Source organism: Elaeis guineensis, chromosome 2, assembly GCF_000442705.2.
Source record: "Elaeis guineensis isolate ETL-2024a chromosome 2, EG11, whole genome shotgun sequence".
In the NCBI taxonomy this organism is placed as follows: domain Eukaryota; kingdom Viridiplantae; phylum Streptophyta; class Magnoliopsida; order Arecales; family Arecaceae; genus Elaeis; species Elaeis guineensis.
The window spans coordinates 8,265,290-8,287,943 of NC_025994.2; the positions used below are offsets into that span (position 1 = coordinate 8,265,290).

At 35.8% G+C, this 22,654-nt stretch overlaps 1 protein-coding gene across 2 annotated transcripts; it reads right to left on the bottom strand.

The window, feature by feature from the left end:
- Positions 1-1,066: 1,066 nt before the first annotated feature.
- LOC105060694 (glucose-6-phosphate isomerase, cytosolic 1) lies at positions 1,067-22,133 on the bottom strand. Of its 2 annotated transcripts, XM_073251541.1 has the most exons (24): positions 21,913-22,132; positions 20,390-20,446; positions 20,215-20,291; positions 19,978-20,059; positions 19,860-19,907; positions 19,197-19,352; positions 19,024-19,120; positions 18,877-18,919; positions 16,697-16,764; positions 16,513-16,597; positions 16,368-16,416; positions 14,482-14,554; positions 14,335-14,395; positions 12,396-12,462; positions 12,257-12,313; positions 12,084-12,137; positions 11,861-11,989; positions 4,450-4,513; positions 4,238-4,311; positions 4,104-4,157; positions 3,949-4,017; positions 1,935-2,024; positions 1,643-1,750; positions 1,067-1,335 (listed from the first exon to the last, which is right to left on the bottom strand). In XM_073251541.1, exons 2-24 carry the CDS (start codon positions 20,438-20,440, stop codon positions 1,288-1,290), a joined length of 1,704 nt encoding a protein of 567 aa, XP_073107642.1. In that variant the 5' UTR covers positions 20,441-20,446; positions 21,913-22,132; the 3' UTR covers positions 1,067-1,287. The 2 variants fall into 2 exon arrangements, with proteins under 2 accessions (XP_073107642.1, XP_073107643.1); XM_073251542.1 differs by lacking the exons at positions 1,067-1,335; positions 1,643-1,750; positions 1,935-2,024 and adding an exon at positions 2,048-2,836 and having other exon boundaries at positions 21,913-22,133.
- Between the last annotated feature and the right edge of the window lie 521 nt (positions 22,134-22,654).

Genomic DNA, 22,654 nt, shown 5'->3' on the forward strand with positions numbered 1-22,654 from the left:
ATATATATATATAGATATATAATGAATAGTAAACTTGCAGGAGATAAAGATAAACAGTAATTTTGTAAATAGTAAATTTGTAGTAAACTCTAAGCTGGTAAAGACAGTCGCCATATTGATTTCCAAGATCGTTCCTTTGGCCAGTCGAGCCTGACCTCTACCAATATAGGCTTACGGCCATACTCCAACTACCAGCGTGTTTGTGCGTAAGAAAATAACTATTGCTCCTTTTGTATAGCCGGCTTTCTCCACTCACAACTATACAAGAGATGGATTAATAGTTGTTTGAATCATAAGTATTGGCACATGCAAATTCCTAAAGCAAGACTACCAAGTGAAATGAAAGAGAAGAAGGGAAACTGAGTCTGGCAATTCTAATCTATTGCAAACTATTGATACATAAATAAAAGTATAGATTGCAAAATATTTTAAAATAATTCTTGACAGCATTGCTTTTTACTTCTTTTGCGTCTTCTTCAAGTGCTTCTGCTTTTGTAAAATAAATCACTACATAAACATTGAAGATAACAGATCAGCTGAAAAGGAAAAAATATCTTGCATTGATAAAATTTGGAAATACAACCTTTACTGATACATCGAAGGTACAAGGATTTTGGGTTTATTTGGGGATACAAGGATTTTGGATAAGGGTTTTGTGGCTCTGGAGCAAGAAGAGATTTGAAAGAACTTCCGAGGGAACTGCTGCCAGACTTCTTAAAATATATATATATATATATATATATATATATATATATATATATATATGCATGTATGGATATGTATTTATGCATATGCATGTATCATCTATTTCACAAGTGAGCTAGCATTTGATAGTAAGCATTTTGCAGGAAGCCTAACAATCTTGCTCCCTCATGAAACCCAGTCCCATTTGAGCACCATACATCAGTAGGAATGTATCGGTGTACCAAGCATTTTCCTTCCAAGCTTAGCATCCAAGTAGGTTGACTTCAGCCCCAGCATGTGATAGCATATTTTTGTATCTATCAAAAATATATACACAAAAAACTGAAGAAGTAATGCAAAATTGCCACCAGCATCAGATATATTTTAGAGTGGGAAAAAAGTCATCCAATTTGAGATTATTATAGATTATCATTTTTCACAGGCCACTTGAAACTATATTTGCACAAAAAGTAATATTAAAATTGACGTCACAGACGTTGAAAATTTCAAAGATTTTATTCCAAACAGATAAATACTCAGCCAAGGTTTACTTCTTCGCCAATAGATCAGATCAAAACAGTATGACATGAGACTGTCTTTGGATCACATTTTTGGTAGCATAGTAGAATTGGATTGTACGCCAGAGTCCCCCTGCAAAGTTTTTCAAAAAGTACATTTATGGGCATGAGTCCATAACATATTACAATTTAGAAGGTTCAAACTGAAGAGGCAGAACATAATGGCAACATGCTGTAAATATATAAATGTATGCTATGTTAGCCTTCCTGAAGGTAAAACAGGACTGCCTTGTGTTTTCCAAAAAAATTATCTTTTACTGTGATCTCATCAACCAGAAATAGACATTTCGTGGAGGTTCTAATAATTGACATCTGATCAGTGATATACTTGAGTATGAAAAAATATACCATATATGTAAGACAACTTGCATGAAACATACCTCAAGGTATCTTGTTAACAAAGTGGAGGTACTGAAATTAAAACCTGCAACAGGCTCCCCTTTTGTGCGAGAAAGGTTGAGTTGCTTCCTGACTTGAGTGGCCAGTGACTGAAATTTCAATTGGCAAAACACATAAGTTGCATTGAAAGTAGGAGAAACATATGGAGGGGGAATAAGAATTCTTTCTGACTCAAAGCAAAGTCCATGCAGATAAAACAAACTCAAAGATAGATTGTGCAACTACAGCAATATGCAAAATGAATTTTTGAGAAGAAAAGACTTTTCAAGATACCTTGCCCAACTCCACACCCCATTGGTCGAAAGAGTTAATCCCCCATATGAAACCTTCAACTGCAATTCTGTGCTCATATATGGCTAGCAGCTAAACAAAATGATGTGATAACAGAGCAATTAGCAAGTATAACAAATCACTGAGACATGAAAATCTAAGTCTATCATCAATGCAGGAATATAAAATTATGAACACCTAGTAACAAACCAGGCCACAAAAGATCTCACTAAAAAACCATTTTGTTTTGCCAAGAGCAAATATTTTTTCAAGAATACTAATATTATGGCACAAGAACAAATATCTCATGATACTTTTTATCACAAATTAATCTCCCGAAAGTAAATTACTTATTGCTACCGTTCCAGACAAATGACCAATCAATCATCTTTCAGTTACCACTATTCAAAAAGCGTACCTAACCGAGAATAAGGTTTGCTAACAACCCCTCATTACTGTTCACAGAATCTCCCTTGGAATATATATAGTGCCCCCAAGTTTGTGGAGCTCTAAAAGAGCATGCAGTTAAATGTTTTCCTTGTCAAATGAAAATAATATCTGCCGATTCAATATGTGCTCTGACACTGGTGCAATATGTCCTAATATGATGTATGGAAAAATATAGTCCTTAACATGGGCAACTAAGTCAAGAAGCAATACAACAAGATTAAATCAAGGGCCAAATAAAATAAAATGTATACCAAGATTCACAATTCCCATGAAGAATAACTTAACCTGGTTCAGATGAAAAAATATGCAACAATGGCCACTATTTGCTCAATAAGAAGATTAGAGACAACCACCAAACATAGGAACAAGTTCTTCCAAGTTAACCGCTAATGCATCACTAGAGTTGCATGGACCACCATGAATGTAGATGGTAACTGTGAAATAATATGCACGACCTGCAGCCAAAATCAAAAATGATGGTGTGGTATTCTAACACATTCAAATCATGATAGTCAAGCAAATTTATACAACACAAAATGGCAAAGTTTCCAGCATCGTGTAGTCAATCGACATGTACGGGAGGGAAACACTTGGATATGCACAAAACGGCAAAGTTTCCTGCATCGTGTAGCCAATCGACATGTACAGGAGGGAAAGACTTTGATATGATCCTATGAATGGAGATTACTTATATACATCTCATGCATCATGAGTATCGTAAGTTTTTAGATCGCTCTCTCGGTGCAACAGTAAGGTTGCTCTCTTGTGATCTGGGTTTCACGGGTTTCAAATACAGAAGCAGCCTCTCCACACGCAGGTCAAGGCTTCATACAACTGACACCCCCTGACTCCACACTGGTAGGAGGTTGTTCAAAAAGGTTGTCCAACTGACCCTCCCAGACTTCATGCAACTGAACAACAGTAAGGTTGTTCAAGAACAGCCTTCTTTATCTTGTTTCTCCTATTTTCAAAAGTTGCATGCTAGAACGATACGTATAAATAACGAGAAAGGACACTGATGGAATCTAAAAGAGGCGCACAGATCTAGGTTGTAGGGACACAAAAAAGGAATGGAAGAAGACTGTCATGACATAACAACAGTGGCTGGATTGAATGAATGATAACAAGTCACAAATTTAACAAACATCTATATTATTAGACTACTAGCCAATGGACTGTTTCCAAGGTCAAGGCTAGTTGGGCATCATTAAAAGAACATAATAACAAACAAGCAACCATGTCATAAAGTATGGCTTTCAATACAAGATATCAAATGCAAGCGAGGTTTAGTATTGCATGAATTTTTTTGCTTCCATCCTACCAAAACCAGGGAGAGAGACAAAAAAAATGCCAATCTAATCAACCATATTCTTTTGAGGATAACTAAGTTGTTTCAAAAATGAAATCTACGCAGGGAATGCATCAAAACTTTCTACGAGGGCATGCTTTAAGCAAAATAAGCTTTACATAAACTTGTTCCTAACCAGGTATGTGGTTATAATTAAAAGAAGTGCTAACATTTTCGCACAGCATCAACAAAAAAGGTATCCATCAAGACTGCACATACCTGTCCAATGTTGTAAGCACTTAATGAGGGTAGTAGTAGACTTAGTGATGGACGGTTGCCAGAAAAAGTCTGATGATCATAGAAGAATTTATTGTAAGAGATCAGATTGAAACATTGAACACAACTACTTAGGATTAAAGAAAATAAGATATCACCTTGTGAGGAATAAGGTGGTTAGGGATCTTCTCACCAAGCAACTGTTCTCGAGTCTGGAACATCACATGGTCTAGGTTAAGGGATCAACCTAAGCACAACCAGCTTAAAAAAATGCATAATGAACCATACTTACCTTCCCATAAGCAAGAGCATCTGGCTGTGCAAAAAAATTTGACATCAGCTCATCATGGTTACTCACTGCTTCCCCTGCAAGAAAGGAGAAATGGAATGGTATAAGCTAATATGTTGCAAAACAATGGTCCAAAAGAAGAGCACTGACAAGCAGATTAGTTACCAGGAATGGTAATTTTTAAAGGAAAAAAACTGATTCTATAGATTACGTACCTTTCAAGTAAATAGGTTGCTGGCTTTTTACAATACCGATGAAATCACAAGGAATAACTCTTCCCTGGAAAGTTTTAAAAGAAATACTTGGAAGATCAATTTCAAAGTAAAATATCATAGCAATTTTGGACAAACTGCAAGAAAAACTATCATATAATAATGCATTATTCGTTCATAAGAATCTGAAGTTATAATACTAAGCTACATCTCCAAATTTAGACTTAAAAAATAGAAGAATAATTAGCATATTTTGGATGGCATGGAGTCATGGGTTGACTGGAAGATGTTATATGAGTTTAAGCAAACAAGATGATGATTACCATATGCAAGGTATGAAAAGACTAAGAAACAAGGCTGTAACCATGGGATTTAAGCCAGGAATAGGTTGTCTGCTTAAAGTTCAATGTACAATTAACAAGAAACAATGAAATTAAGGATACAAATTCAATGTGTTGCAATTTATATCCCATTTCTTTTGTAAAATCAACAATCTTGGGCAGCAACATTTATATGGAAAAGAACCAGATATAGCCTTGTTCTGATCTCAGTAGATCGAAAATGCTTCCTTGCATATTCTTCCTCAGGTATACACAAGACTATGACAAGAAGAATAGAAACACAGAATGAAGGTGGCAAACTACAAAATATATAGCAGTAAAAGAACCCCTCTTCCCCATCACCACAACCGATCCCCTTTAGTTCAGTTAGAGGCAAAGGCCTCCGCACTCTCTAAAACCAACAACATAACAGAGAGAATTCCAGACTATGGGTTAAGTCCAATCCTAATTGCTACTTTGAAAGAACGAAGACTTATAAAAGCAGCGAAGGTAGCACCACATGTAAAAGTTGAGGCAACTCCCCACCTGTGCAGGCATCCTTCTAGTTCATATGGGTCCCAGAAGCAGCTTCCTCACCATTTCACCTGGTTATAGTGCCAATGATAGGAGGTAACGGTGTCCACACATGTGCATGGAAGAAAAGGTAATAAAATATTTGCTGATTTTCCCTTATCAAGAGGTAATATCTTCCCTATGATTGTTTGTGATTTCTGATGCAATGGGGCACAGAGATTATAACAGAAAATAACTCTATCGTGCATCATGGACAATCTTGTATAGATGTATGCGGAAGTAATTCTTGAGTCTAGGAATTAATTAAAGTCCCTGGTAAATCGAGAAGGTCAAGTAGAAAAGGGAGGTTGATAATGGTCATCAGTTTTTTAGATAAAAAGCAAGATTAAGAAACACTGGTGTCCTATTTCCAGTGAGATTCTTTTTATAGAGGACTAAATCAAAGTTTGGAGCTCCATCTTGAAAAATCTAAAATTTGATCCAGTGGGAAATCACATCCTCCCTACATAAGATATCTAATCCTCCCTGGTATCTAACCCTATCAATATGGAATCAAAACATGCTCGGAGGCACACAACAGCATCTAAGATACCCATTTTCTCATTTTCCCAGCCATAGGTTTCTAATTATCTTGCTTTGATCTTCACCAACAAGCTCTTCAGTTTCAAGTCACATCAATGGAATTAAAGGATTTTGATAGGAAGAACCTATCATGGTGAGAACTCAGAAGAATTGTGATGCAATTTGGATACAGAAACTTGATGGTTGCAAGGATCACTCAGTGATGGAGGTTGTGCTACACATACTTTGTATAAGACACCATTAAGCACACATCTCTCATTGCTAAATCACAATGTTAACACTCAAATATGAATCATCGACAGAAAATCATGAATGTAATGGGAAAGCATCTCAATCAGTGAATTATTTTCAACATTAATAGCATTATATGTGTTATAAATGTCATAGATTTTATATTTTTTCATTTTATTTGCAGCTCATCTGGCTCCTTGTATATGTTTCTGAGACTTCTTTGATATAAGAAAATTGAGCTTTAGTTTAATTCCACATAATAACAACTTTATTTGTGGTTGTTATTTGTTACAAACAGAAGAAGATTAGGAAAGTAGATCTCTCTTCTAATAGGAACTCCTTTTCAGCATGATTAGCAATTTAGATGATTGGATATACTTAAAAGATCCAATACCTAGTTGCTAAATCCTATAGGACCATGTTTTCGATGATCTAGGATGCAAGGATAGACCATCAAATAGAATCCATTTTAATCTTTTTCTCTGAAAAGCTTTCTTCTCATTCTCGCATCTTCAATAAAAATTTATGCTTGTTTGCCTCGTCTTTCTCACATTAAGAACAATAAACTAATTTCTTTTGCCCTTTCTCATCTTACCTCACCTAGATAGAAATAAGTGGAGGAATCTAACAGGATTCCTAGATTCTTGTTTCATAAATAGGACCTCTTTTTTCTTTCTTTTTTTTTGTTTTTTTTTTTTTTTTTTGTGCTTGAATTTCAATTTCGAGTGCATTATAAGTTAACCAGGAATTTATCTCCCTCATGCTTGCAACAAAATTCTAATCAAGGTTATTAAAGGCACGCCTGAGGTGCAAGAGGCTCGAAGTGAGGGTCTCTGCGACTTTTACCCCCTTAGGCTAGGCGAGGTGGCTGAGGCGTCGCTTAGGCGCTTGAGGCGCGTGCCTAATCTAAACTCCAAAGGCACGCCTGAGGCGGTGGCTGTTAGTGTCAGGAGGAAAACAGGGTGATGTTTTGGGAAGTCAGACATACGCAAAGAAGAAAAAAAAAGTGAAACCCAATCATGATCGCCAATCAAAGATCCACATCCATTAGAGCACTGCCTCAGCCACCGAAGACGAGAGCCCACTCGCCAGGACCCACAGTCGCCAATTGAAGACCTACAGCCATCGGAGCACTGCCTCAGCCACGGGAGAAGAGGATCCACTTGTCGATTGATGCAACAAGGCCCACGGTCGCTGATCGAAGACCCACAGCAGCCGATCGACGACCCCACCCGACGGGTATTTTCTTTATTTTCTTTTTTCCTCTTCTTTCCTTCTTCTTTCTCTCCTTTCCTCTTCTTTCTTTCGTCGATCGAAGACCCATGAACCCTATTCCTTTTTTGGGAGGGGGGGCGATGTTCTTATCGTTCCCGCGATCTTTCTCTTCTTTCCTCTTCTTTCCTTCTTCTTTTGCCGCAATCGACCACTTTAGTCTTTATTGTTCCCTTTTTTTTTTGACCGATGTTCCCCATCATTTGAACTTCCGGGGACGTTCTTTACTGTTCATCAACAGTAATGTTCCCTTTTTTTTCATCTACAGTATTTTTTTAATCAGTATACAGAAATTTTTTTTTTGTCATTTACTGTTCATCTACAGTAGCATTCCCTTTTTTTTTCATTTACAGTATTTTTTTTTACCAGTCTATAGGAAACTTTTTTTTTTGGATCTTTTACTGTTCCTCCGATTTTGTGACACAGCATTTTTTTTTTGTTACATTCTTCCTTTTCTTATCTTTTTTTTTTTGGGGGGGGGGTGGTCACATAACCCATAGTGTATGTAATAGAATTTTATTTTTTTGGGGGGCTGATTTCTATATCATTGTTTGGCACCTATTTTAGGAGGTTAAAATGGATTCCGAAAGCCATGGATTATCTAAAAAAGATCCAGCGTGGAAGTATGTATATTTGGCTGACCCAACAGGCAAAAAGAAAAGTGATATTATTTGTAATTTTTGTGAAAAAATGACTGAAGGAGGGATTTATCGGACAAAACAGCATATAGTTGGAGGGTTTCGAAATGCTGGAGGTTACCAAAAATGTCCACCGCATATTTGTGAAGAGATTAAAGATTATATGTTAAGAAAAGCAGAAGAAAAGAAACAAGATAATTTGTTGTCTGATTTTGATGATATGGAAGACTATGGTATTAACGAAGAAGATGAAATTTAGATGGTTGGTCCTCGTAGTAAAAGTAGTAGTACAAGCGGAAGTTCTATAGCTAGTAGCAAGGCACCTAGCTCAAAGAAACCAAGAGAGAAGGGTCCTATAGATTTATATTTTACTCCTGATGCAGAAATGGTTGTTCAAAGTAGAAAAGAAAGCAAAGGGAAGCAAACAACCATCAATGAAGTTTGCAAAAAATAATTAAGAGACAAGGCTTATAGAGAGTTGGCTAGGTGGATGTATGATACCAGCATTCCATTTAATGCCGTGAATTATCCAAGCTTTGCTGTTGCAATTGAAGCAATTTGACAATTTGATCCTAACATGAAACCTCCAAGTTATCATGAGGTTAGGGTTTTTTTGTTAAGAAAAAGAGTTGAGCATACTAGAGATTTGATGAAGGGCCATCAAGAAGAGTGGGCAAGATATGGATGCTCGATTATGTCTGACGGTTAGAAGGATGAGATTGCAAAGAAGGACATAATCAACTTTTTAATGAACTCTCCTAAAGGATATGTATTCATCAAATATGTTGATGCTTCCCACACTGTGAAGAGTGAAAATCTCTTATTCAAATTGCTTGATGACATGATGGAACAAATTGGAGAAGTAAATGTCATTCAAGTGGTGACCAACAATGCCTCTAATTATGTAGGTGCAGGTAGAATTCAATTTGAATAAACTTTTCTATCTTTAAGTTTTAAGAAATTATTTAGTCCAATTGTAATTTAATTGAATATTCAAATTTTTGAATTTTGAAGAGAAAAATTATTGGAGGCAAAGAGGCCAAATTTATATTGGTCACCATGTGCTGTCCATTGTATTGACTTGATGTTGGAGGATATTGCTGAAATTTCAACAATTAAAAAAATATTGAAGAGGATAATTTTTTTGAATAGGTACATCTATAGCAAAACGAGTATTGTGAACTTGATGAGTTTCACAGGGCAAAGAGAGCTGCTTAGGTCAGCTAAAACTAAATTTGCAACTGCCTTCATCACTCTTCAATCAATACATAATTAGAACAACAACTTGAGGAAGATGTTCAATTCTGAAGAATGAAACTCTAAACTTTGGGCAAAAGAGTCAACTGCCAAGAAAGCAGTTAGTACAGTTTTGATGCCTACATTTTAGACTAAAATTATTTATATCCTTAAGTTGTCTGGCCCTCTTATTCGTGTCCTTCGATTGGCGGATGGGAAGAAAAAACCTCCTATGGAATATATCTATGAGGCTATGGATAGGGCAAAAGAAACTATTACCAAGTCTTTCAGTGATAGAGAAAAAAGGTACAAAGAAGTCTTTAAAATTATTGATGCTCGATGAAAATCTCAACTACATCGTCCTTTGCAAGCAGCTGGCCATTATTTGAACCCTGAGTTTTTTTATGAAAATTCCAATATTAAGCAAGATGAAAAGGTGATGGATGGCCTATATAAATGTATACAAAGGCTAGTTCCAAATATTGATGTGCAAAATAAGATTACAGTTGAGCTGAACAAGTATAGAAATGCTCAAGACCTTTTTGGAATACCCATGACTGTTAGGCAAAGGAAGACAAAATCATCGGATAAATAAATTAGTTTATTTTGCTTTATAGATTTAGTTGTATGCTTGTTTATATTTGTAATCTAAAAACACTTTGACACTTGTTTAATCAACAGCTGAGTGATGGGTTGCATATGGATCTTCAACTTCAAACTTGCAAAAGTTTACAGTAAGAGTTCTTAGCCTCACTTGTAATGCTAGCAGTTGTGAAAGAAATTGGAGTGTGTTTTCACATATAAGTACTAAGTAACTCTATTATTATAATGTGTGATAGCTTTAAGATGTTCTAAATTGGATGTAGTTATATTATCAAATAATTTTATTTTTTCATTCTTGCAGCTTCATAGCAAAAAGAGGAATAGGCTTGCTCAATAATGCTAGAATGATTTGATATTTGTGAAATACCACAGAGCCTTAAGGCGCCAATATAATAGGCATGATACCGTTGACCCTAATTCTTTGAAGAACATTGATGATAGTAATGAGTGGTTGGTGGGAAGAATGGATGGGGATTCTGATGATGATATTGAGTTGGTGTATGATGATGATGATTTGACTTGAGATGCTATTGCTAGGGCTGCTGGAGTTGATGAACCTACATATCGCACAAAAATTAGTGCGAATGCTTCTTCATCAAGAGGGGGGCTTTACTCTCAAGACCTAGAGCATCAAGATCAGAACTTGCAGATGAGGAGTTAGAGGACTCAAAAGAAGAGCAAGATATTGAAGATCACAAGTCTGATAAAGAAGAAGATGATTTTATTATCGATGACGATGAGGACTACTAGGAGATTACATCTACTGCATGTTTATTGCGAGATTAGCTAGAACTTTTAACTAGAATTTTAGACTACTTAGTTATATACTTGTGTTAGTGTGATTTTTATTTTATTGTTGTATGCTTATTGTGAACAATATTTTGCTTGAATGTTCGTATGCTACGTGTTTTGTGTTGAAACTTTAATGAGTTTGCATTTTAATATTAATGATATTTTGATTATAGTTTGAAAATATATAATTTTACATAATATGCATATTTCATCTTATTTTCAATAAATGTGCGCCTCACTTTGCTCAGGCACGTGCTTGCGCCTAAGCTCCTAGCACCCTTTGCGCCTCGGTACGCCTTACGCCCTTAATAACTTTGATTCTAATAAGGGATCACCACATTAGAACATTATATAGCAGGCCTACTTAGCAAACTGAATGCAAAATAATGAAAACAAGTGAACTGCATTAGTTAACATCATTGATCCTGTCATGGGGACATTATGAACCAGCATAGAGGCATCAACCAGAAGTTGCATGCTGAAAAATTCAAGGTGAAATACTTCAGGCAATGCAACACTGACAAAAAAAAAAGGAAGCATGAGAAAGTTTTACCACATTTCTCTGTTTCTCATATTTTTTGAAAAAAACAAATAACCAATCATTTTCAAATTTTATTTCCCAAAGCTTCCAAAGTCCATGTTCATTCCAATCTCAACTTTTCAATTCTGTTGCTACCATATTGAGATAAAACTGTCAAGGAGGCTTAACAGGAACCTTTAAGATTTGAAATTCGAAGATGACTATCAAATTTTTAATTAAAAGGATTGCAACTTGGTAGCTCCACATATTTCATACGATACGGTGCAAAGAATTAAAATGAACAAATGAACATTATCAACACTCTGTTTATAGGCAATGAACGAGAAGTTGGGTAATTTTCAAAAGAATGAGAAATCAAATCTTCAAAAACAATCTGACTGATAATACTGAAGAGAACCAAACATTAAATTTATATTTCTAGGACTTAAACCGTCCAGCAAAGACACTACAAATCATGCATCGAAGACAAGCGTGATGATAAACAAGGTAAACGGAACTCTCTGGTAAGTAAGATAATATAACATCCATGATTTAAAAAAATTTGGAGTTCCGCAAAACAGTTGATGAACTTAAAAAATTGTCTAACTTTAATCAAATATGTTCTGATTTTATATGCTTAAGCTTATGCCCATTAACTAACTACATGTGTCTAGGAGCATGATTACCTGATGGATTAGCTGGTAGAAGCTATGCTGACCATTTGTTCCAGGTTCTCCAAAATCTATTTCACCAGCCTCAAAGGGAAGGGGAATACCATCAATGGATACACCTTTTCCATTACTCTCCATGCTAACCTTTAGCATTTAATTATTTCACTTCATGAATTATAATCAAACAGAAGAAAAAGATCTTGATCTTCATGTTAAACTGAAAACAAAATTTAAATACCTGTTGTATATGTGGAGCAAATTTCTCGAGTGCTTGAGAGTACGGCAATATGGCCTGAATGGAGATGAGAGGAGTTCTTTATTAGAGGCTGCTCATATTTTTCAAATTAAATATAAAGATAGTGTTCGACAGTTCAAATTTCAAATAACAACAGAAAATGTAACAATACATACTCTCGCAGGATATCCCAAGAAAGAAACATTCCATACACTCAACAAACCTAGGAGTACCTGGCGAAGTACAAAGAATGAATCTGTTAGTAAAACATGCTTTTTAAAGATGCCATGGACCTTAACTGATAAGAAAACTTACAGGTATATTCTTTTCAAATGAAGTTGAATGGAAATGGTTGTCGATGCTAGAAGCTCCATTCAGAAATCTTCAAATATGAAATAAAAAAAAAAAACCACGACTTCATCAAGGGATCGAAATGTAAAAACCAAAAGATTGTGAGGTTATTTCTCAGATAAGCTGTGTTTGAACCCATGACCTCAACACTACAAAGACATCATCAACTAAAATGTGCTTTTAGCTCCAAGGCTTGCAAGATAGGAAGAGATCAGAGAGAGAGAGAGGATGCAGGGTACCCATCCTTCTAAACTTAGGTAGAGATACAAGCCATGGGTTATAAAGATAATCTAAACTACCCTTTTTGGCTCGAACTTAGAAAGAGAAGGTGGGGTTCCTTTACCTCCATAATTTTTAAAGATCTATGGAAGGAAACTTCATGTGTAACTTATAATACCGAGTCGATTCAAAGTTGATGATCATCCATCTGCTTGGTGAGAAGAAAATATTCTCAATATTGATTCCCATTCCGAATCATCAAAGGAAGACATCATAATTCATTTTGCTACATAAACCAGAAGATCCACAAAATACCTCAAATTTCAGAACACACAAAGACGTACCAGATTGATCATGAGAAGTAGACAAATCAGTAGATCCATTATTTGGTTCTAGAACACATGCATCTGATTGAAAGAGCATGTGCTAAACTTTACATCCATGATAAGCAAAACCAAGTCTCAGGATTTAGGAAGCTAGTTCGAAGTCTAAGGTTTGATGATTTATGTGACAAAAAATTGGTTCATATGTTTGTTTTCTGAATATATGAGTTCCATTAAATATTGTAGATGTCCTTAAATGAACCTTATAACATTTTTGTTCTCCTCTTGACATCACACCATAAATGTGTGACAAACCTCAACGCTTCTCTATATCTGTTTGGAGGCAGGTTTTGCTCTGTGATAGTTATCGCAAAGATGCACAGAACAGAACAACATTAATTTGTCCTGTGTTTTAGTTGTTATTATTGAACTTTATTTATTTTTCCTCATGCATCCATGCAATCTACATTTCTATTTGTTTCTTCCAACTTTTTTTTCTCTCGCATTGGAAGTTCCCCATGCTATGATCTTCTTAAGGACACATGCTAGATTTTGTTCAGATGCATTGCACTACATCAGGAAATATTTTTGGCTTGCACCAAGAAGAAAAAAATATTCACACATTTAAATCGACTGCATGATTATATCATCATTTTTCGAATGATGGTGATCCAGGACAAAAAAAACATTTATAATCCATAGTAGATAATTTGGCAAAGAATCTTATAGACCTTCTGGCATTTGAACTTGTATTCCCCTAAAGATGATTAGTTTTGTTAGCAAAGCTATTCTTCATCAAGCAAAGATGACTGGTCTAGAAAACAAAAAACTAGGAGATTCAGTTTTTGGCAAGAAATGAAATTCCAGGCCTAGAAATTTGCAATAATGCAAAAACAACATTTGATACAAAAGATATTTACTATGGATTTATGGGTCATTCCTGTTCACAAAATGTTCTTATTTATCAACGGTTATTTTTACTTTCTACGACTTACAAATGATTCCGGGTAGATTTTGTTCTTCATTATTTACAGTGACCTTGTTCTCAAAATAAAATATGTGCATCAAGGTTCGCCTTCTCGATACAGGACTCCATTTCGGTGCGAATCCGTTTCTACGTTGGTACGAAGCTGGTTCGGCATATCAAGTGTCTGTACACCCCAATACCGTGTGCCGGTACCACACGGCATGTCCTATACCGCCTGGTTTGGTACGGTATGGCAAACCTTGATGCGTGTCGTGTGAAACAAGCACGAGCTCAACCACAGCTTATCTAAAAGAAGTGATAGCTATAGACTGCATTTGACCCACTAATCCAAATAATTAAATCAAGAAACATAAATAAGCATGAACCACCGTACTTCTGGACAATTGGAAAACCATATTGGAGAGATAAAGGCAGCACACCAACAGCACTGCAAACTGCATTCATATGGTCATTATCAATAAAAAGATGTCGAATAGACCAGAAGTTTCGATAGGCTGACCATAAACATAAGGATAATTACCACTATAGCGACCACCAACCCAGTCCCAAAATGCAAAAGCATTGGCAGGGTCAATCCCAAACTCCTTCACAAGCTGTCAGTTAAAATGTTTTAACCAAAACGTCAGTGAACACAGTAAGAAAAGATACTGAAGCTTTAATATAGGTTCCCATCTGCACTTTGTGCGCTTATTTTTCAAACATAAATAAATAGTAATGTTCTGAATGCACATAATCATATTTGAGGAATGGAGATCTATCGGTTGATAGAGCTAGTCACCAATATGAAAGTGCACTGGAAAGAAGGTAGACAAGTTGAAAATGAAAAAATCTGACAGTAGTTTAAGGCACTGATATCAGAAATAAATTAACAAATAAACAGTTATGTGGTCTAATCACTTGCACGTGCACACACATGTAAAGACAAAAATATGGACAGAGTCCATGGTGAAGTATTAAATATTTCAAAGCAATCAACAAATTCCTTTGGATTCTCACAAACAACATTAGTGTTTACAAGAGCATATGTTTAATGCTTGAAACAGAGTCTTTGTCCCAACTTACCTTTACCAGGAGATGGAATCTAACTCCATTACCCTATATATGGCGTAAATATGTTATTGAAGTACTCAGCAATTTCTTGTAGTAGGTCCATATGGAAACAACTGAAATCCAAACCAGCACAACTTCAAATATATGGGACCCAATCTAGAAATTTATACTTACTATTATTTGTTTATCATCTAGACCTAACATAATTAACTAACCTTACCCTTGCAATTGAGGAAGAGCTTCAAAACGTTGCTTACCTACCAACTTGCGTAGGTTACGTTAGACAGTTTAAATAAATATAAATCCAAACACAACTTCTATCCATGTCATCCTAGTTATTCTCTTTCCCTATTGATTCCTTGATGCAAATGCAAGACCCTCTTCTTACCTTGGCCTTTCCTAATCCCCATGCTATTTCAATCAGCTAATTATGCCATCTTTAAAGGTGTAGTTCACTGATCTTTTTGTTGCTTATCATAGCTAAACAAGTTTTTAAGATACCAACTACCTAAAAATCATGTGCTAAGCACATGCTCACTCAGAAGCTAATATTGACCCTCATGTTCTTAAAATCCCAACTTCCAACATCATGTGGGACATGATGTCATCTACAAGGCACTGCATATGCATTGACCTTTGATCCTTTTTCCTTTTGGAAGTTGTTTTTCATCTTTGTTAATTAAGTTTTATTATATCAATTGTCCCCAACTGATAATGATTAGGTTGATCAATTCACATTCTTGTGTTGCAAAGGTCATGAGATTTCCTTTGGATTTGATGTGACATGACTCATATCTTGAATAAAAGCACAAAATCTAAAATCAATTTTTACCAAGAGGTATGTACAAGTAATTTAAGGGAGGGGCGGGGGTATGGTTTTAACTGTCATATAGGCATTACTAGTGGTCTATAGGCCAACTGTGGTAATCCTAAGCTCAACTCATAATGACCCATGTACACCCCTATTAGCATGCCATTGGATAGTATTCAGTAACACCATCTATATTTGGTTGGCTTGAACCAACCAGATATTTTTAAACTCAATTTTATTTGTATCAAAAAAATATTATTGCTCAGTCAAGTTCAAGATGACCTTCTTAAGCCACAAATCAAAATTTTGACAACACTGTCACAATAATATTTTATAAACAGAAAGAGAGAGAGAGAGAGAGAGAGAGAGAGAGAGAGAGAGAGAGAGAGAGAACTTTCAAGAATATTAAAACCTCCAACTGTTGAAATCAAACATGAAGGAAGATAATAACATGACATGACATAAATAGTTGCTCACTAACTGAAAATTTTCCATGGTGAAGCTAAAACATGTTTGCAATTGGACACTGAGATTGAAATGAGTACCGGAATATTTGTGCTGACAGCAACCATATGCTTTGCAACTGCCTGAGGCCTGAAACCAGTCAGAGAAAGGTAAGTATACATGTAAATAAAACTAAAAGCGAAAGAACAATCTCCATAAATGATTTCATTGTTGAGCTGTGCTCACCCAAGAGCAGCTTGAATCCACTCCTTCAATGTTCGAGCATTCAGCATAGTTTCAGCTGTCGTAAAAGTCTTTGAAACCACCACAACTGCATTAGTCAGCAGAAGAAATGGAAGTAAAGGCAATTAGGTAAGATATAAGTAGCATAGAAAGAGTATAAAAAGTAACTCAAAAAAGTAGCAGTTACCTAAGGTTGTTTCAGGATTCAACCCAGTGATGTTACGAGCAACATCAATTGGATCTACATTTGCAAGACTGGCAAAAAAAAAAAGAAAGAAAGAAAGAAAGAAAGAAAGAAAAAGATTATTAGATGTAGGAACATGACAAATATTTAGCTAATGCTCTTTATCAATCCTGTGAAGACTTTGAACCCTACAGTATAAAGGATGCTGAAAACTTTTCACCCTAGCTAACCAAGAATATCGATAGCATAAGCAGCTAATAATATGACAAATGAAATTTAAGCTCATAAAGTGTCAAATCTCAAAGTTTATTGCACGTTTCCTATATCCCAATTTCTTTTCCAAGCACAAAATCAACATCTCCAATTTCATTGCATAAACCTATCTTATTTTGTCTATCAGGGGTCCACCTAATGATTCCTTAAACACAAGTAGTTTTTGCTGAGGCTACATCAGCAATCAATACAGAGGACTTTCAAAATCTCAACTTCCATTCTCTGTCTAGATTTTCTTCAGCCGCCTGTCCTCTCTTTCACTCCTATAAATTTCTGCTATTAAGACACCTTCTGGTCTTCATTGCAAATGACCATACCATCTTAGCTCTTAGTCACCAAAGAGGCGGCATATTAATTTCATGAGTCACAAGAAATGATTTCAAATGACCTGATCCATGCTAACCAGGTAGTGTCAATAATAAGTAACCAAGGTCCATGCCTTCAATCTGTCAACATGGTCATTAACCAAAATCTCATTTTATGCCACTCCCCATGAAAGTCACTGCCATGTTCAAATTCCACAAAAATCTCATCCTTAACCAACAATTTTTAATTGACAATAATGAATGCAAAATAAAAAAAGACTTCACTATTCCACTTTACATCAGCATAGTTGGGCAAAACCTGCATCAAGTCCTCATCCATCAAAATCTCTTCCTGAAGAATTGATCAAATTAATTTATGTTCAATCATAATTGCCTAAAGCTGCTTCAAGTATGAAGCACTGATCTAAGACAAGCCATCACATATGATCATGAAGTCATGGAGTCGTCCATACAGCAAGCACTGTTCTCCAAGAAAATCATCATTAGCTTTATCACCATTTACAACACCAAGTTTTCTAATAATCTTCATGATCAATCAGCTCAAAACATCTACAAGCCATGGAAACTGAAAAAAGGAAAGGTGATGACCTTGCTTTAAAAAATGGAAATGTTTTGATTTTATAAAGAAACCATCAAGCACACCCTTAATCAACATATATGAATAATGCAGTGCCCCAAATTTTCTCTCAAAAGTTAGTCTCATCAAGTACTCTTAGAAAAAACTACCATTCCACCTATTACTGTTTTCTTCAAGGAATGCAGAACCATCCCAAATTGCTCGGTTTGGAGCGTACCGAGCTGTGCCAGCAGTGGACCGGGATGATTCCAGTGTTCAAAATGAGAAAATGGAAAAGAAGGGGGAAAGGGAGAAGGAAAGAGAGGAAAAGAGAGGAGGGAGGGATGGAGCGAGGGAGACTGAGGGTGGCAGACAGCCAGCAGAGGCCAATGGAAGGCCTCAAAGGGCTTGAGAGGGCACAAAGGAGAAGAGGAGGGGCCCATCTGCGGCCACTATTTTGGGCTGGGAAAGAGCACAGAAGGGCGAAGGAGGGACTCCACCCTCTAGACCGTTGTTTCATTTTTGTTTTGAAAATTTTAAGTGAAGTTGGCAACCTCCTTGCCTATAAAAACCACATTAAACATCTTATACCAAATAAATGCAGCAAAAGAGTCTTTTTAATATGGACGACATGTACATAGGTTAAGCCTACAAGCTTTGACATCAAGGTTGAAAAATGGTAGCTTTTTGGTTACATGAATGGACCAAAGATGGGCATAAAACATGTTTACATAGGTAAGAATTAAAGTAGAATTCAATTAAGATTTCATTACTAGATGCTAGAAGGGCGCTGATGACAGCAAGCTAGGGGAATACAAACAAGACAGAAAGATAATGCTATATTTGAGTATTAGACATTTTCTGATGAAGATTATATTAAACAGAGAATGTAAGAAGCATTGGATCACCAAAAGTCAAGCCTGGTGGCTGGAGAAAAAACAAGATTCAAGCCTTAATCATAGCAGCAAGCATAAATTTTGCTTTAAATAGATCTACAAAATTTGCAAATAATTAATAGGTCCACTTACAATCGCAGTTGTCGTCCTTTTGCACTTTCTGCAGCCTCTGGATCTGAAAGATTTAAATATCACAAGAATTATATAAAGAAGAAAATTTATTTTGCACACACTCCAATAATAAACTGTGCACCAAATTTATGGGTTGGGCTGATATACCTGTCTGAAGGGCTGTATGCACAAATAGTGGGCCTAAAAAGCTGCCACCAATACCAATAGCCACAACATCTTTTAATACCTTTCCTGTTGCTCCAACCTGAGACATTCACCCATTAGCATTAGTACTTTGGACAACAGACATGGAGTTTACAATATCTAAGCCTACTTCTTACCCATGAACCACTTCGGACCCTTTCTGAAAAGTCTTTGATTTTGTCTAAAACAGTCCAAACATCTGGTACCACATTTTTCCCATCACTGCAAATAACTTTATCCCTTGGGGCTCGCAAAGCTATATGCAGCACAGATCTATTCTCTGTACTGTTTATCTGAGAAATGTAGAATACTAGTGTATGTATATGTTTCATTCTTTTATATTCAAACAAAATGTGCTCAAATTTAAAGCATAAAGCAAATGCTTCAGGAGAAGAGAAAGAAACAATCGTAGGATTCATAAAACAATATAAGCTTCTTGCCTACACAATTTCGACAACCAGATGTCAACACTTGCACCAAGTATGTCAATGAGTAAAATAGTCATGAACCCAACTAACCAATGCAAAACGCACCATCATGAATGTGAAAGCATTTAGAGTTAATGAGCAACCTAGGAGTTATGCCAAGAGTAATATGACAATAATCACATGAGCCATATAGAAGTATCCAGAAGGTCAGCCTGAGAATATAAGACCAAGAAGCATATTTTCTTTTTAGGATAAAAAGGGGCAGGAACATATCACATATGCTTCATAGCACCAATCTAAAGGTTTACAAGGATATATAACAAAATGCTGCAGAGTCATTTACTACAATCTGTTTTCAGAAACTTTACATACACGCTCTCCACTGTACATTCTGTCGATCTTTTGTTTAAGATGTGCTGCCTGCAAAACATAAGAGCATTTAGAAGATCATCTCAGAATTCATAGCAAATACAAGTAAAGCAAATCACACCTCAGCCAGTTTGAATAGCTTTTCCACAGTGTCTTGACGAACACGTTGCCGGGAATAGTCCAAAAGTATTCCATCAAACTCTCTATTAGGGGAGGTAGACAGAAAAATCAAGAAAAGATGTGGAGAAATAAAAAGAAAAAAGAACTTCAAGTAGTCATCATATAGTTCATCTCTAGTGTTTTGCCATAAACAGATTCTTAAAATCTATATGGGTAAGTAATTCAGTAGGTAGCATACACCATCATTGACTTGCACCGCTCAACATCATTCATCAAATCACGTAAATGTGTCTTTTCTATCTCCTTAACATGACCCTGCATGCCATATAATAGTACATGATTTGTCACCTTTTGGAGGAAAAGAAAATCTGTATACAAGTTAGAATCATAAATTGCAAGATGTAAATTGACACCTTCAAGTCCTTCCAAGGCTCCGTGTCACAAACAAGAGTCGTTGAAGCCATTGAAAACTGCAATATCAATAAGAATTTATTATATATTCTCACCACAAAAGCAAGAACGCGGTAAAAAACCCAAAAGTTGGCCTGAGACCATGAATTTGTCCCAAAGTAGCACGGATATATCAATAAAGATCATCATTTGTTTTTTTAGGAGTATCATGTTAAGTTGAGAGCTACATTTTCTATGCTAAATATTAGTGATGAGCACTATATGTCTCATACAAACTAAGGTTTTCTTTCAAAATCGCCAAAATTGAAGTTGGTGATGAGCATTACAGAACCTCTGACATGTGATTTATTCACATCAAAGTGGCTGATGGCCTATTAATGTCCAGATGACTTGTCCCTTGGATGATAACTTGATAGTAAAACTGATTTCTCGTCTCCAAAAAAAATCATGGAACGGGGATCCAATTAATTTAGTTCAGATAGAAATCAGTAGGATTACTAAGGCCAGAAATCAGCAGACTTTATCAACCCAAAAAAATAGTCATCAAATATGTGGGCAACAACACGCCAACTATCAAAAAAAAAAAAGATGCTTTTTGGCAAACACCTTATGAATGAATCAAAAGAAAACAAGAACTTGATGAAAACTTGCTGAATAAAGAGAGATTCTTTCAAAAATAAATGCGTTAGAAGTTTAAATTTTCTATAAACATTTAAAAAACTAACCTGGTTGGTATTTTCCGTGAATCATAAGCTTTCAGAATTAAGAGAGAGAGAGAGAGAGAGAGAGAGAGAGAGACCAATCAATCTTATAATTGAATCAAAGAAGAACCAACAGTCCATGATTTATTCACTTCAAAGAGGCTGAGAACCAAATAATGCCCCATATGACTTGTCCCTTGGATGATGACTTGATAGTAGAAACTGGTTTCTAGTACAAAAAAAAAATTTGGGAACTGGGATGCAATAATTTTAATTCAGATAGAAATCAGTAGCATTACTAGGCCAAAATCAGCAGAATTTATCAACCAAGAAAACGTCATCAAATATATAGGCAACAGTTCGCTAACTATAAAAACGAAAAATGATGCTTTCTCCCCAATCATCTCATGATTGTATCAAAATAAAACAGGAATTTGACGAAACCTTGTTGAATAAAGACGTATTATTTCAAAAATAAATGCATTAGAAGTTTAAATTTTTCCAAGAACATGTGAAACAAATCCCTGTGGCTATTTTTCAATAAATCTAAAAGAACGCTCAATCTTATAGTCGAATAAAAAAAGAACCAATAATCCATCTACTCAATCGCAAAACCATTCCCCGCGAAAATCATCATCAGCAATCGGAGCCATTAGGAATCCAAAACCCCGATCCAAAATCTAGGCTTTCTTTCTTTGCCATCAACATCGTGAGATTGGACGACAAATTAACCACTTCACAAAATGGGAAAAAAACAATAAATAGCTTAGCGCATAGGATACTACCCAAAAGAAAAAAAATCGAGACGAGATCGAAGAAATTACCACTTCCTCCGGAAGCGGAAGGAAGATGAGATGAGAGTTCTCGTTCGCAGTCCAGAGATCAGCTGTTTTCTTCTTTTATGACCGCTTCCACGCCCATCGAATGGGAATATGGGATAGTACCTATTTTATAACCACGCCCGCAGAATTAAATATACCTCTGGCTCCTCGCTCTTGGTTTCGGAAACCAGCGAGCCCTTCGTCGCGTCCGTCGGGTCCAGACCTTCTTGTTGCCATGGGGTGAGATCTACCACGAGTTTTTGGCAATAGCAGCCTCGTGGAAGTGGTACGGGCAAAACTAGCCGTTGATCCCCGTAGTTCCCACAAAGCATCTCGAAGAGGGGAAATTATTGGACGCACCACATCCGCATGGACATCCCGACTAATAATTTCACCTGGGATAAAATTATGCTTCTTAGGAGCGGAGAAGGTGAACTAAATTATTGAACATTAAACGATGAAAATATTAAAAATAAAAATAAAATATTTTAAAAATAAAATTAAATATCTATGCTATTGAATGATAAAAAAATAATTTAATTATCTTTTAGATGGACAATTTTTTTTTATTTTATAGATAAATATTACTCACAGAAAGTGACTTAATTATATTCTCGTATTTTTCAATATGAGCAAGTATCCTTCTAGATAGCATTTATTCATTAAATAGAAAAAAATTTTATCCATCTAAATGATGGCTAAATTATTTTTTAATCAACCAAAAAAATAATTTTTTTATTCATTC

Coding starts and splice junctions, on each gene's coding strand:
- LOC105060694 (XM_073251541.1), bottom strand. CDS start 20,440: ATGGCTTCAACGACTCTTGTTTGTGACACGGAGCCTTGGAAGGACTTG. Junction 4,312..4,449: donor GCAACCTATTTACTTGAAAG/GTACGTAATCTA, acceptor CCTTTCTTGCAG/GGGAAGCAGTGAGTAACCAT. Junction 2,025..3,948: donor GTGCTTACAACATTGGACAG/GTATGTGCAGTC, acceptor CATTTTGTTTAG/CTGCTAGCCATATATGAGCA.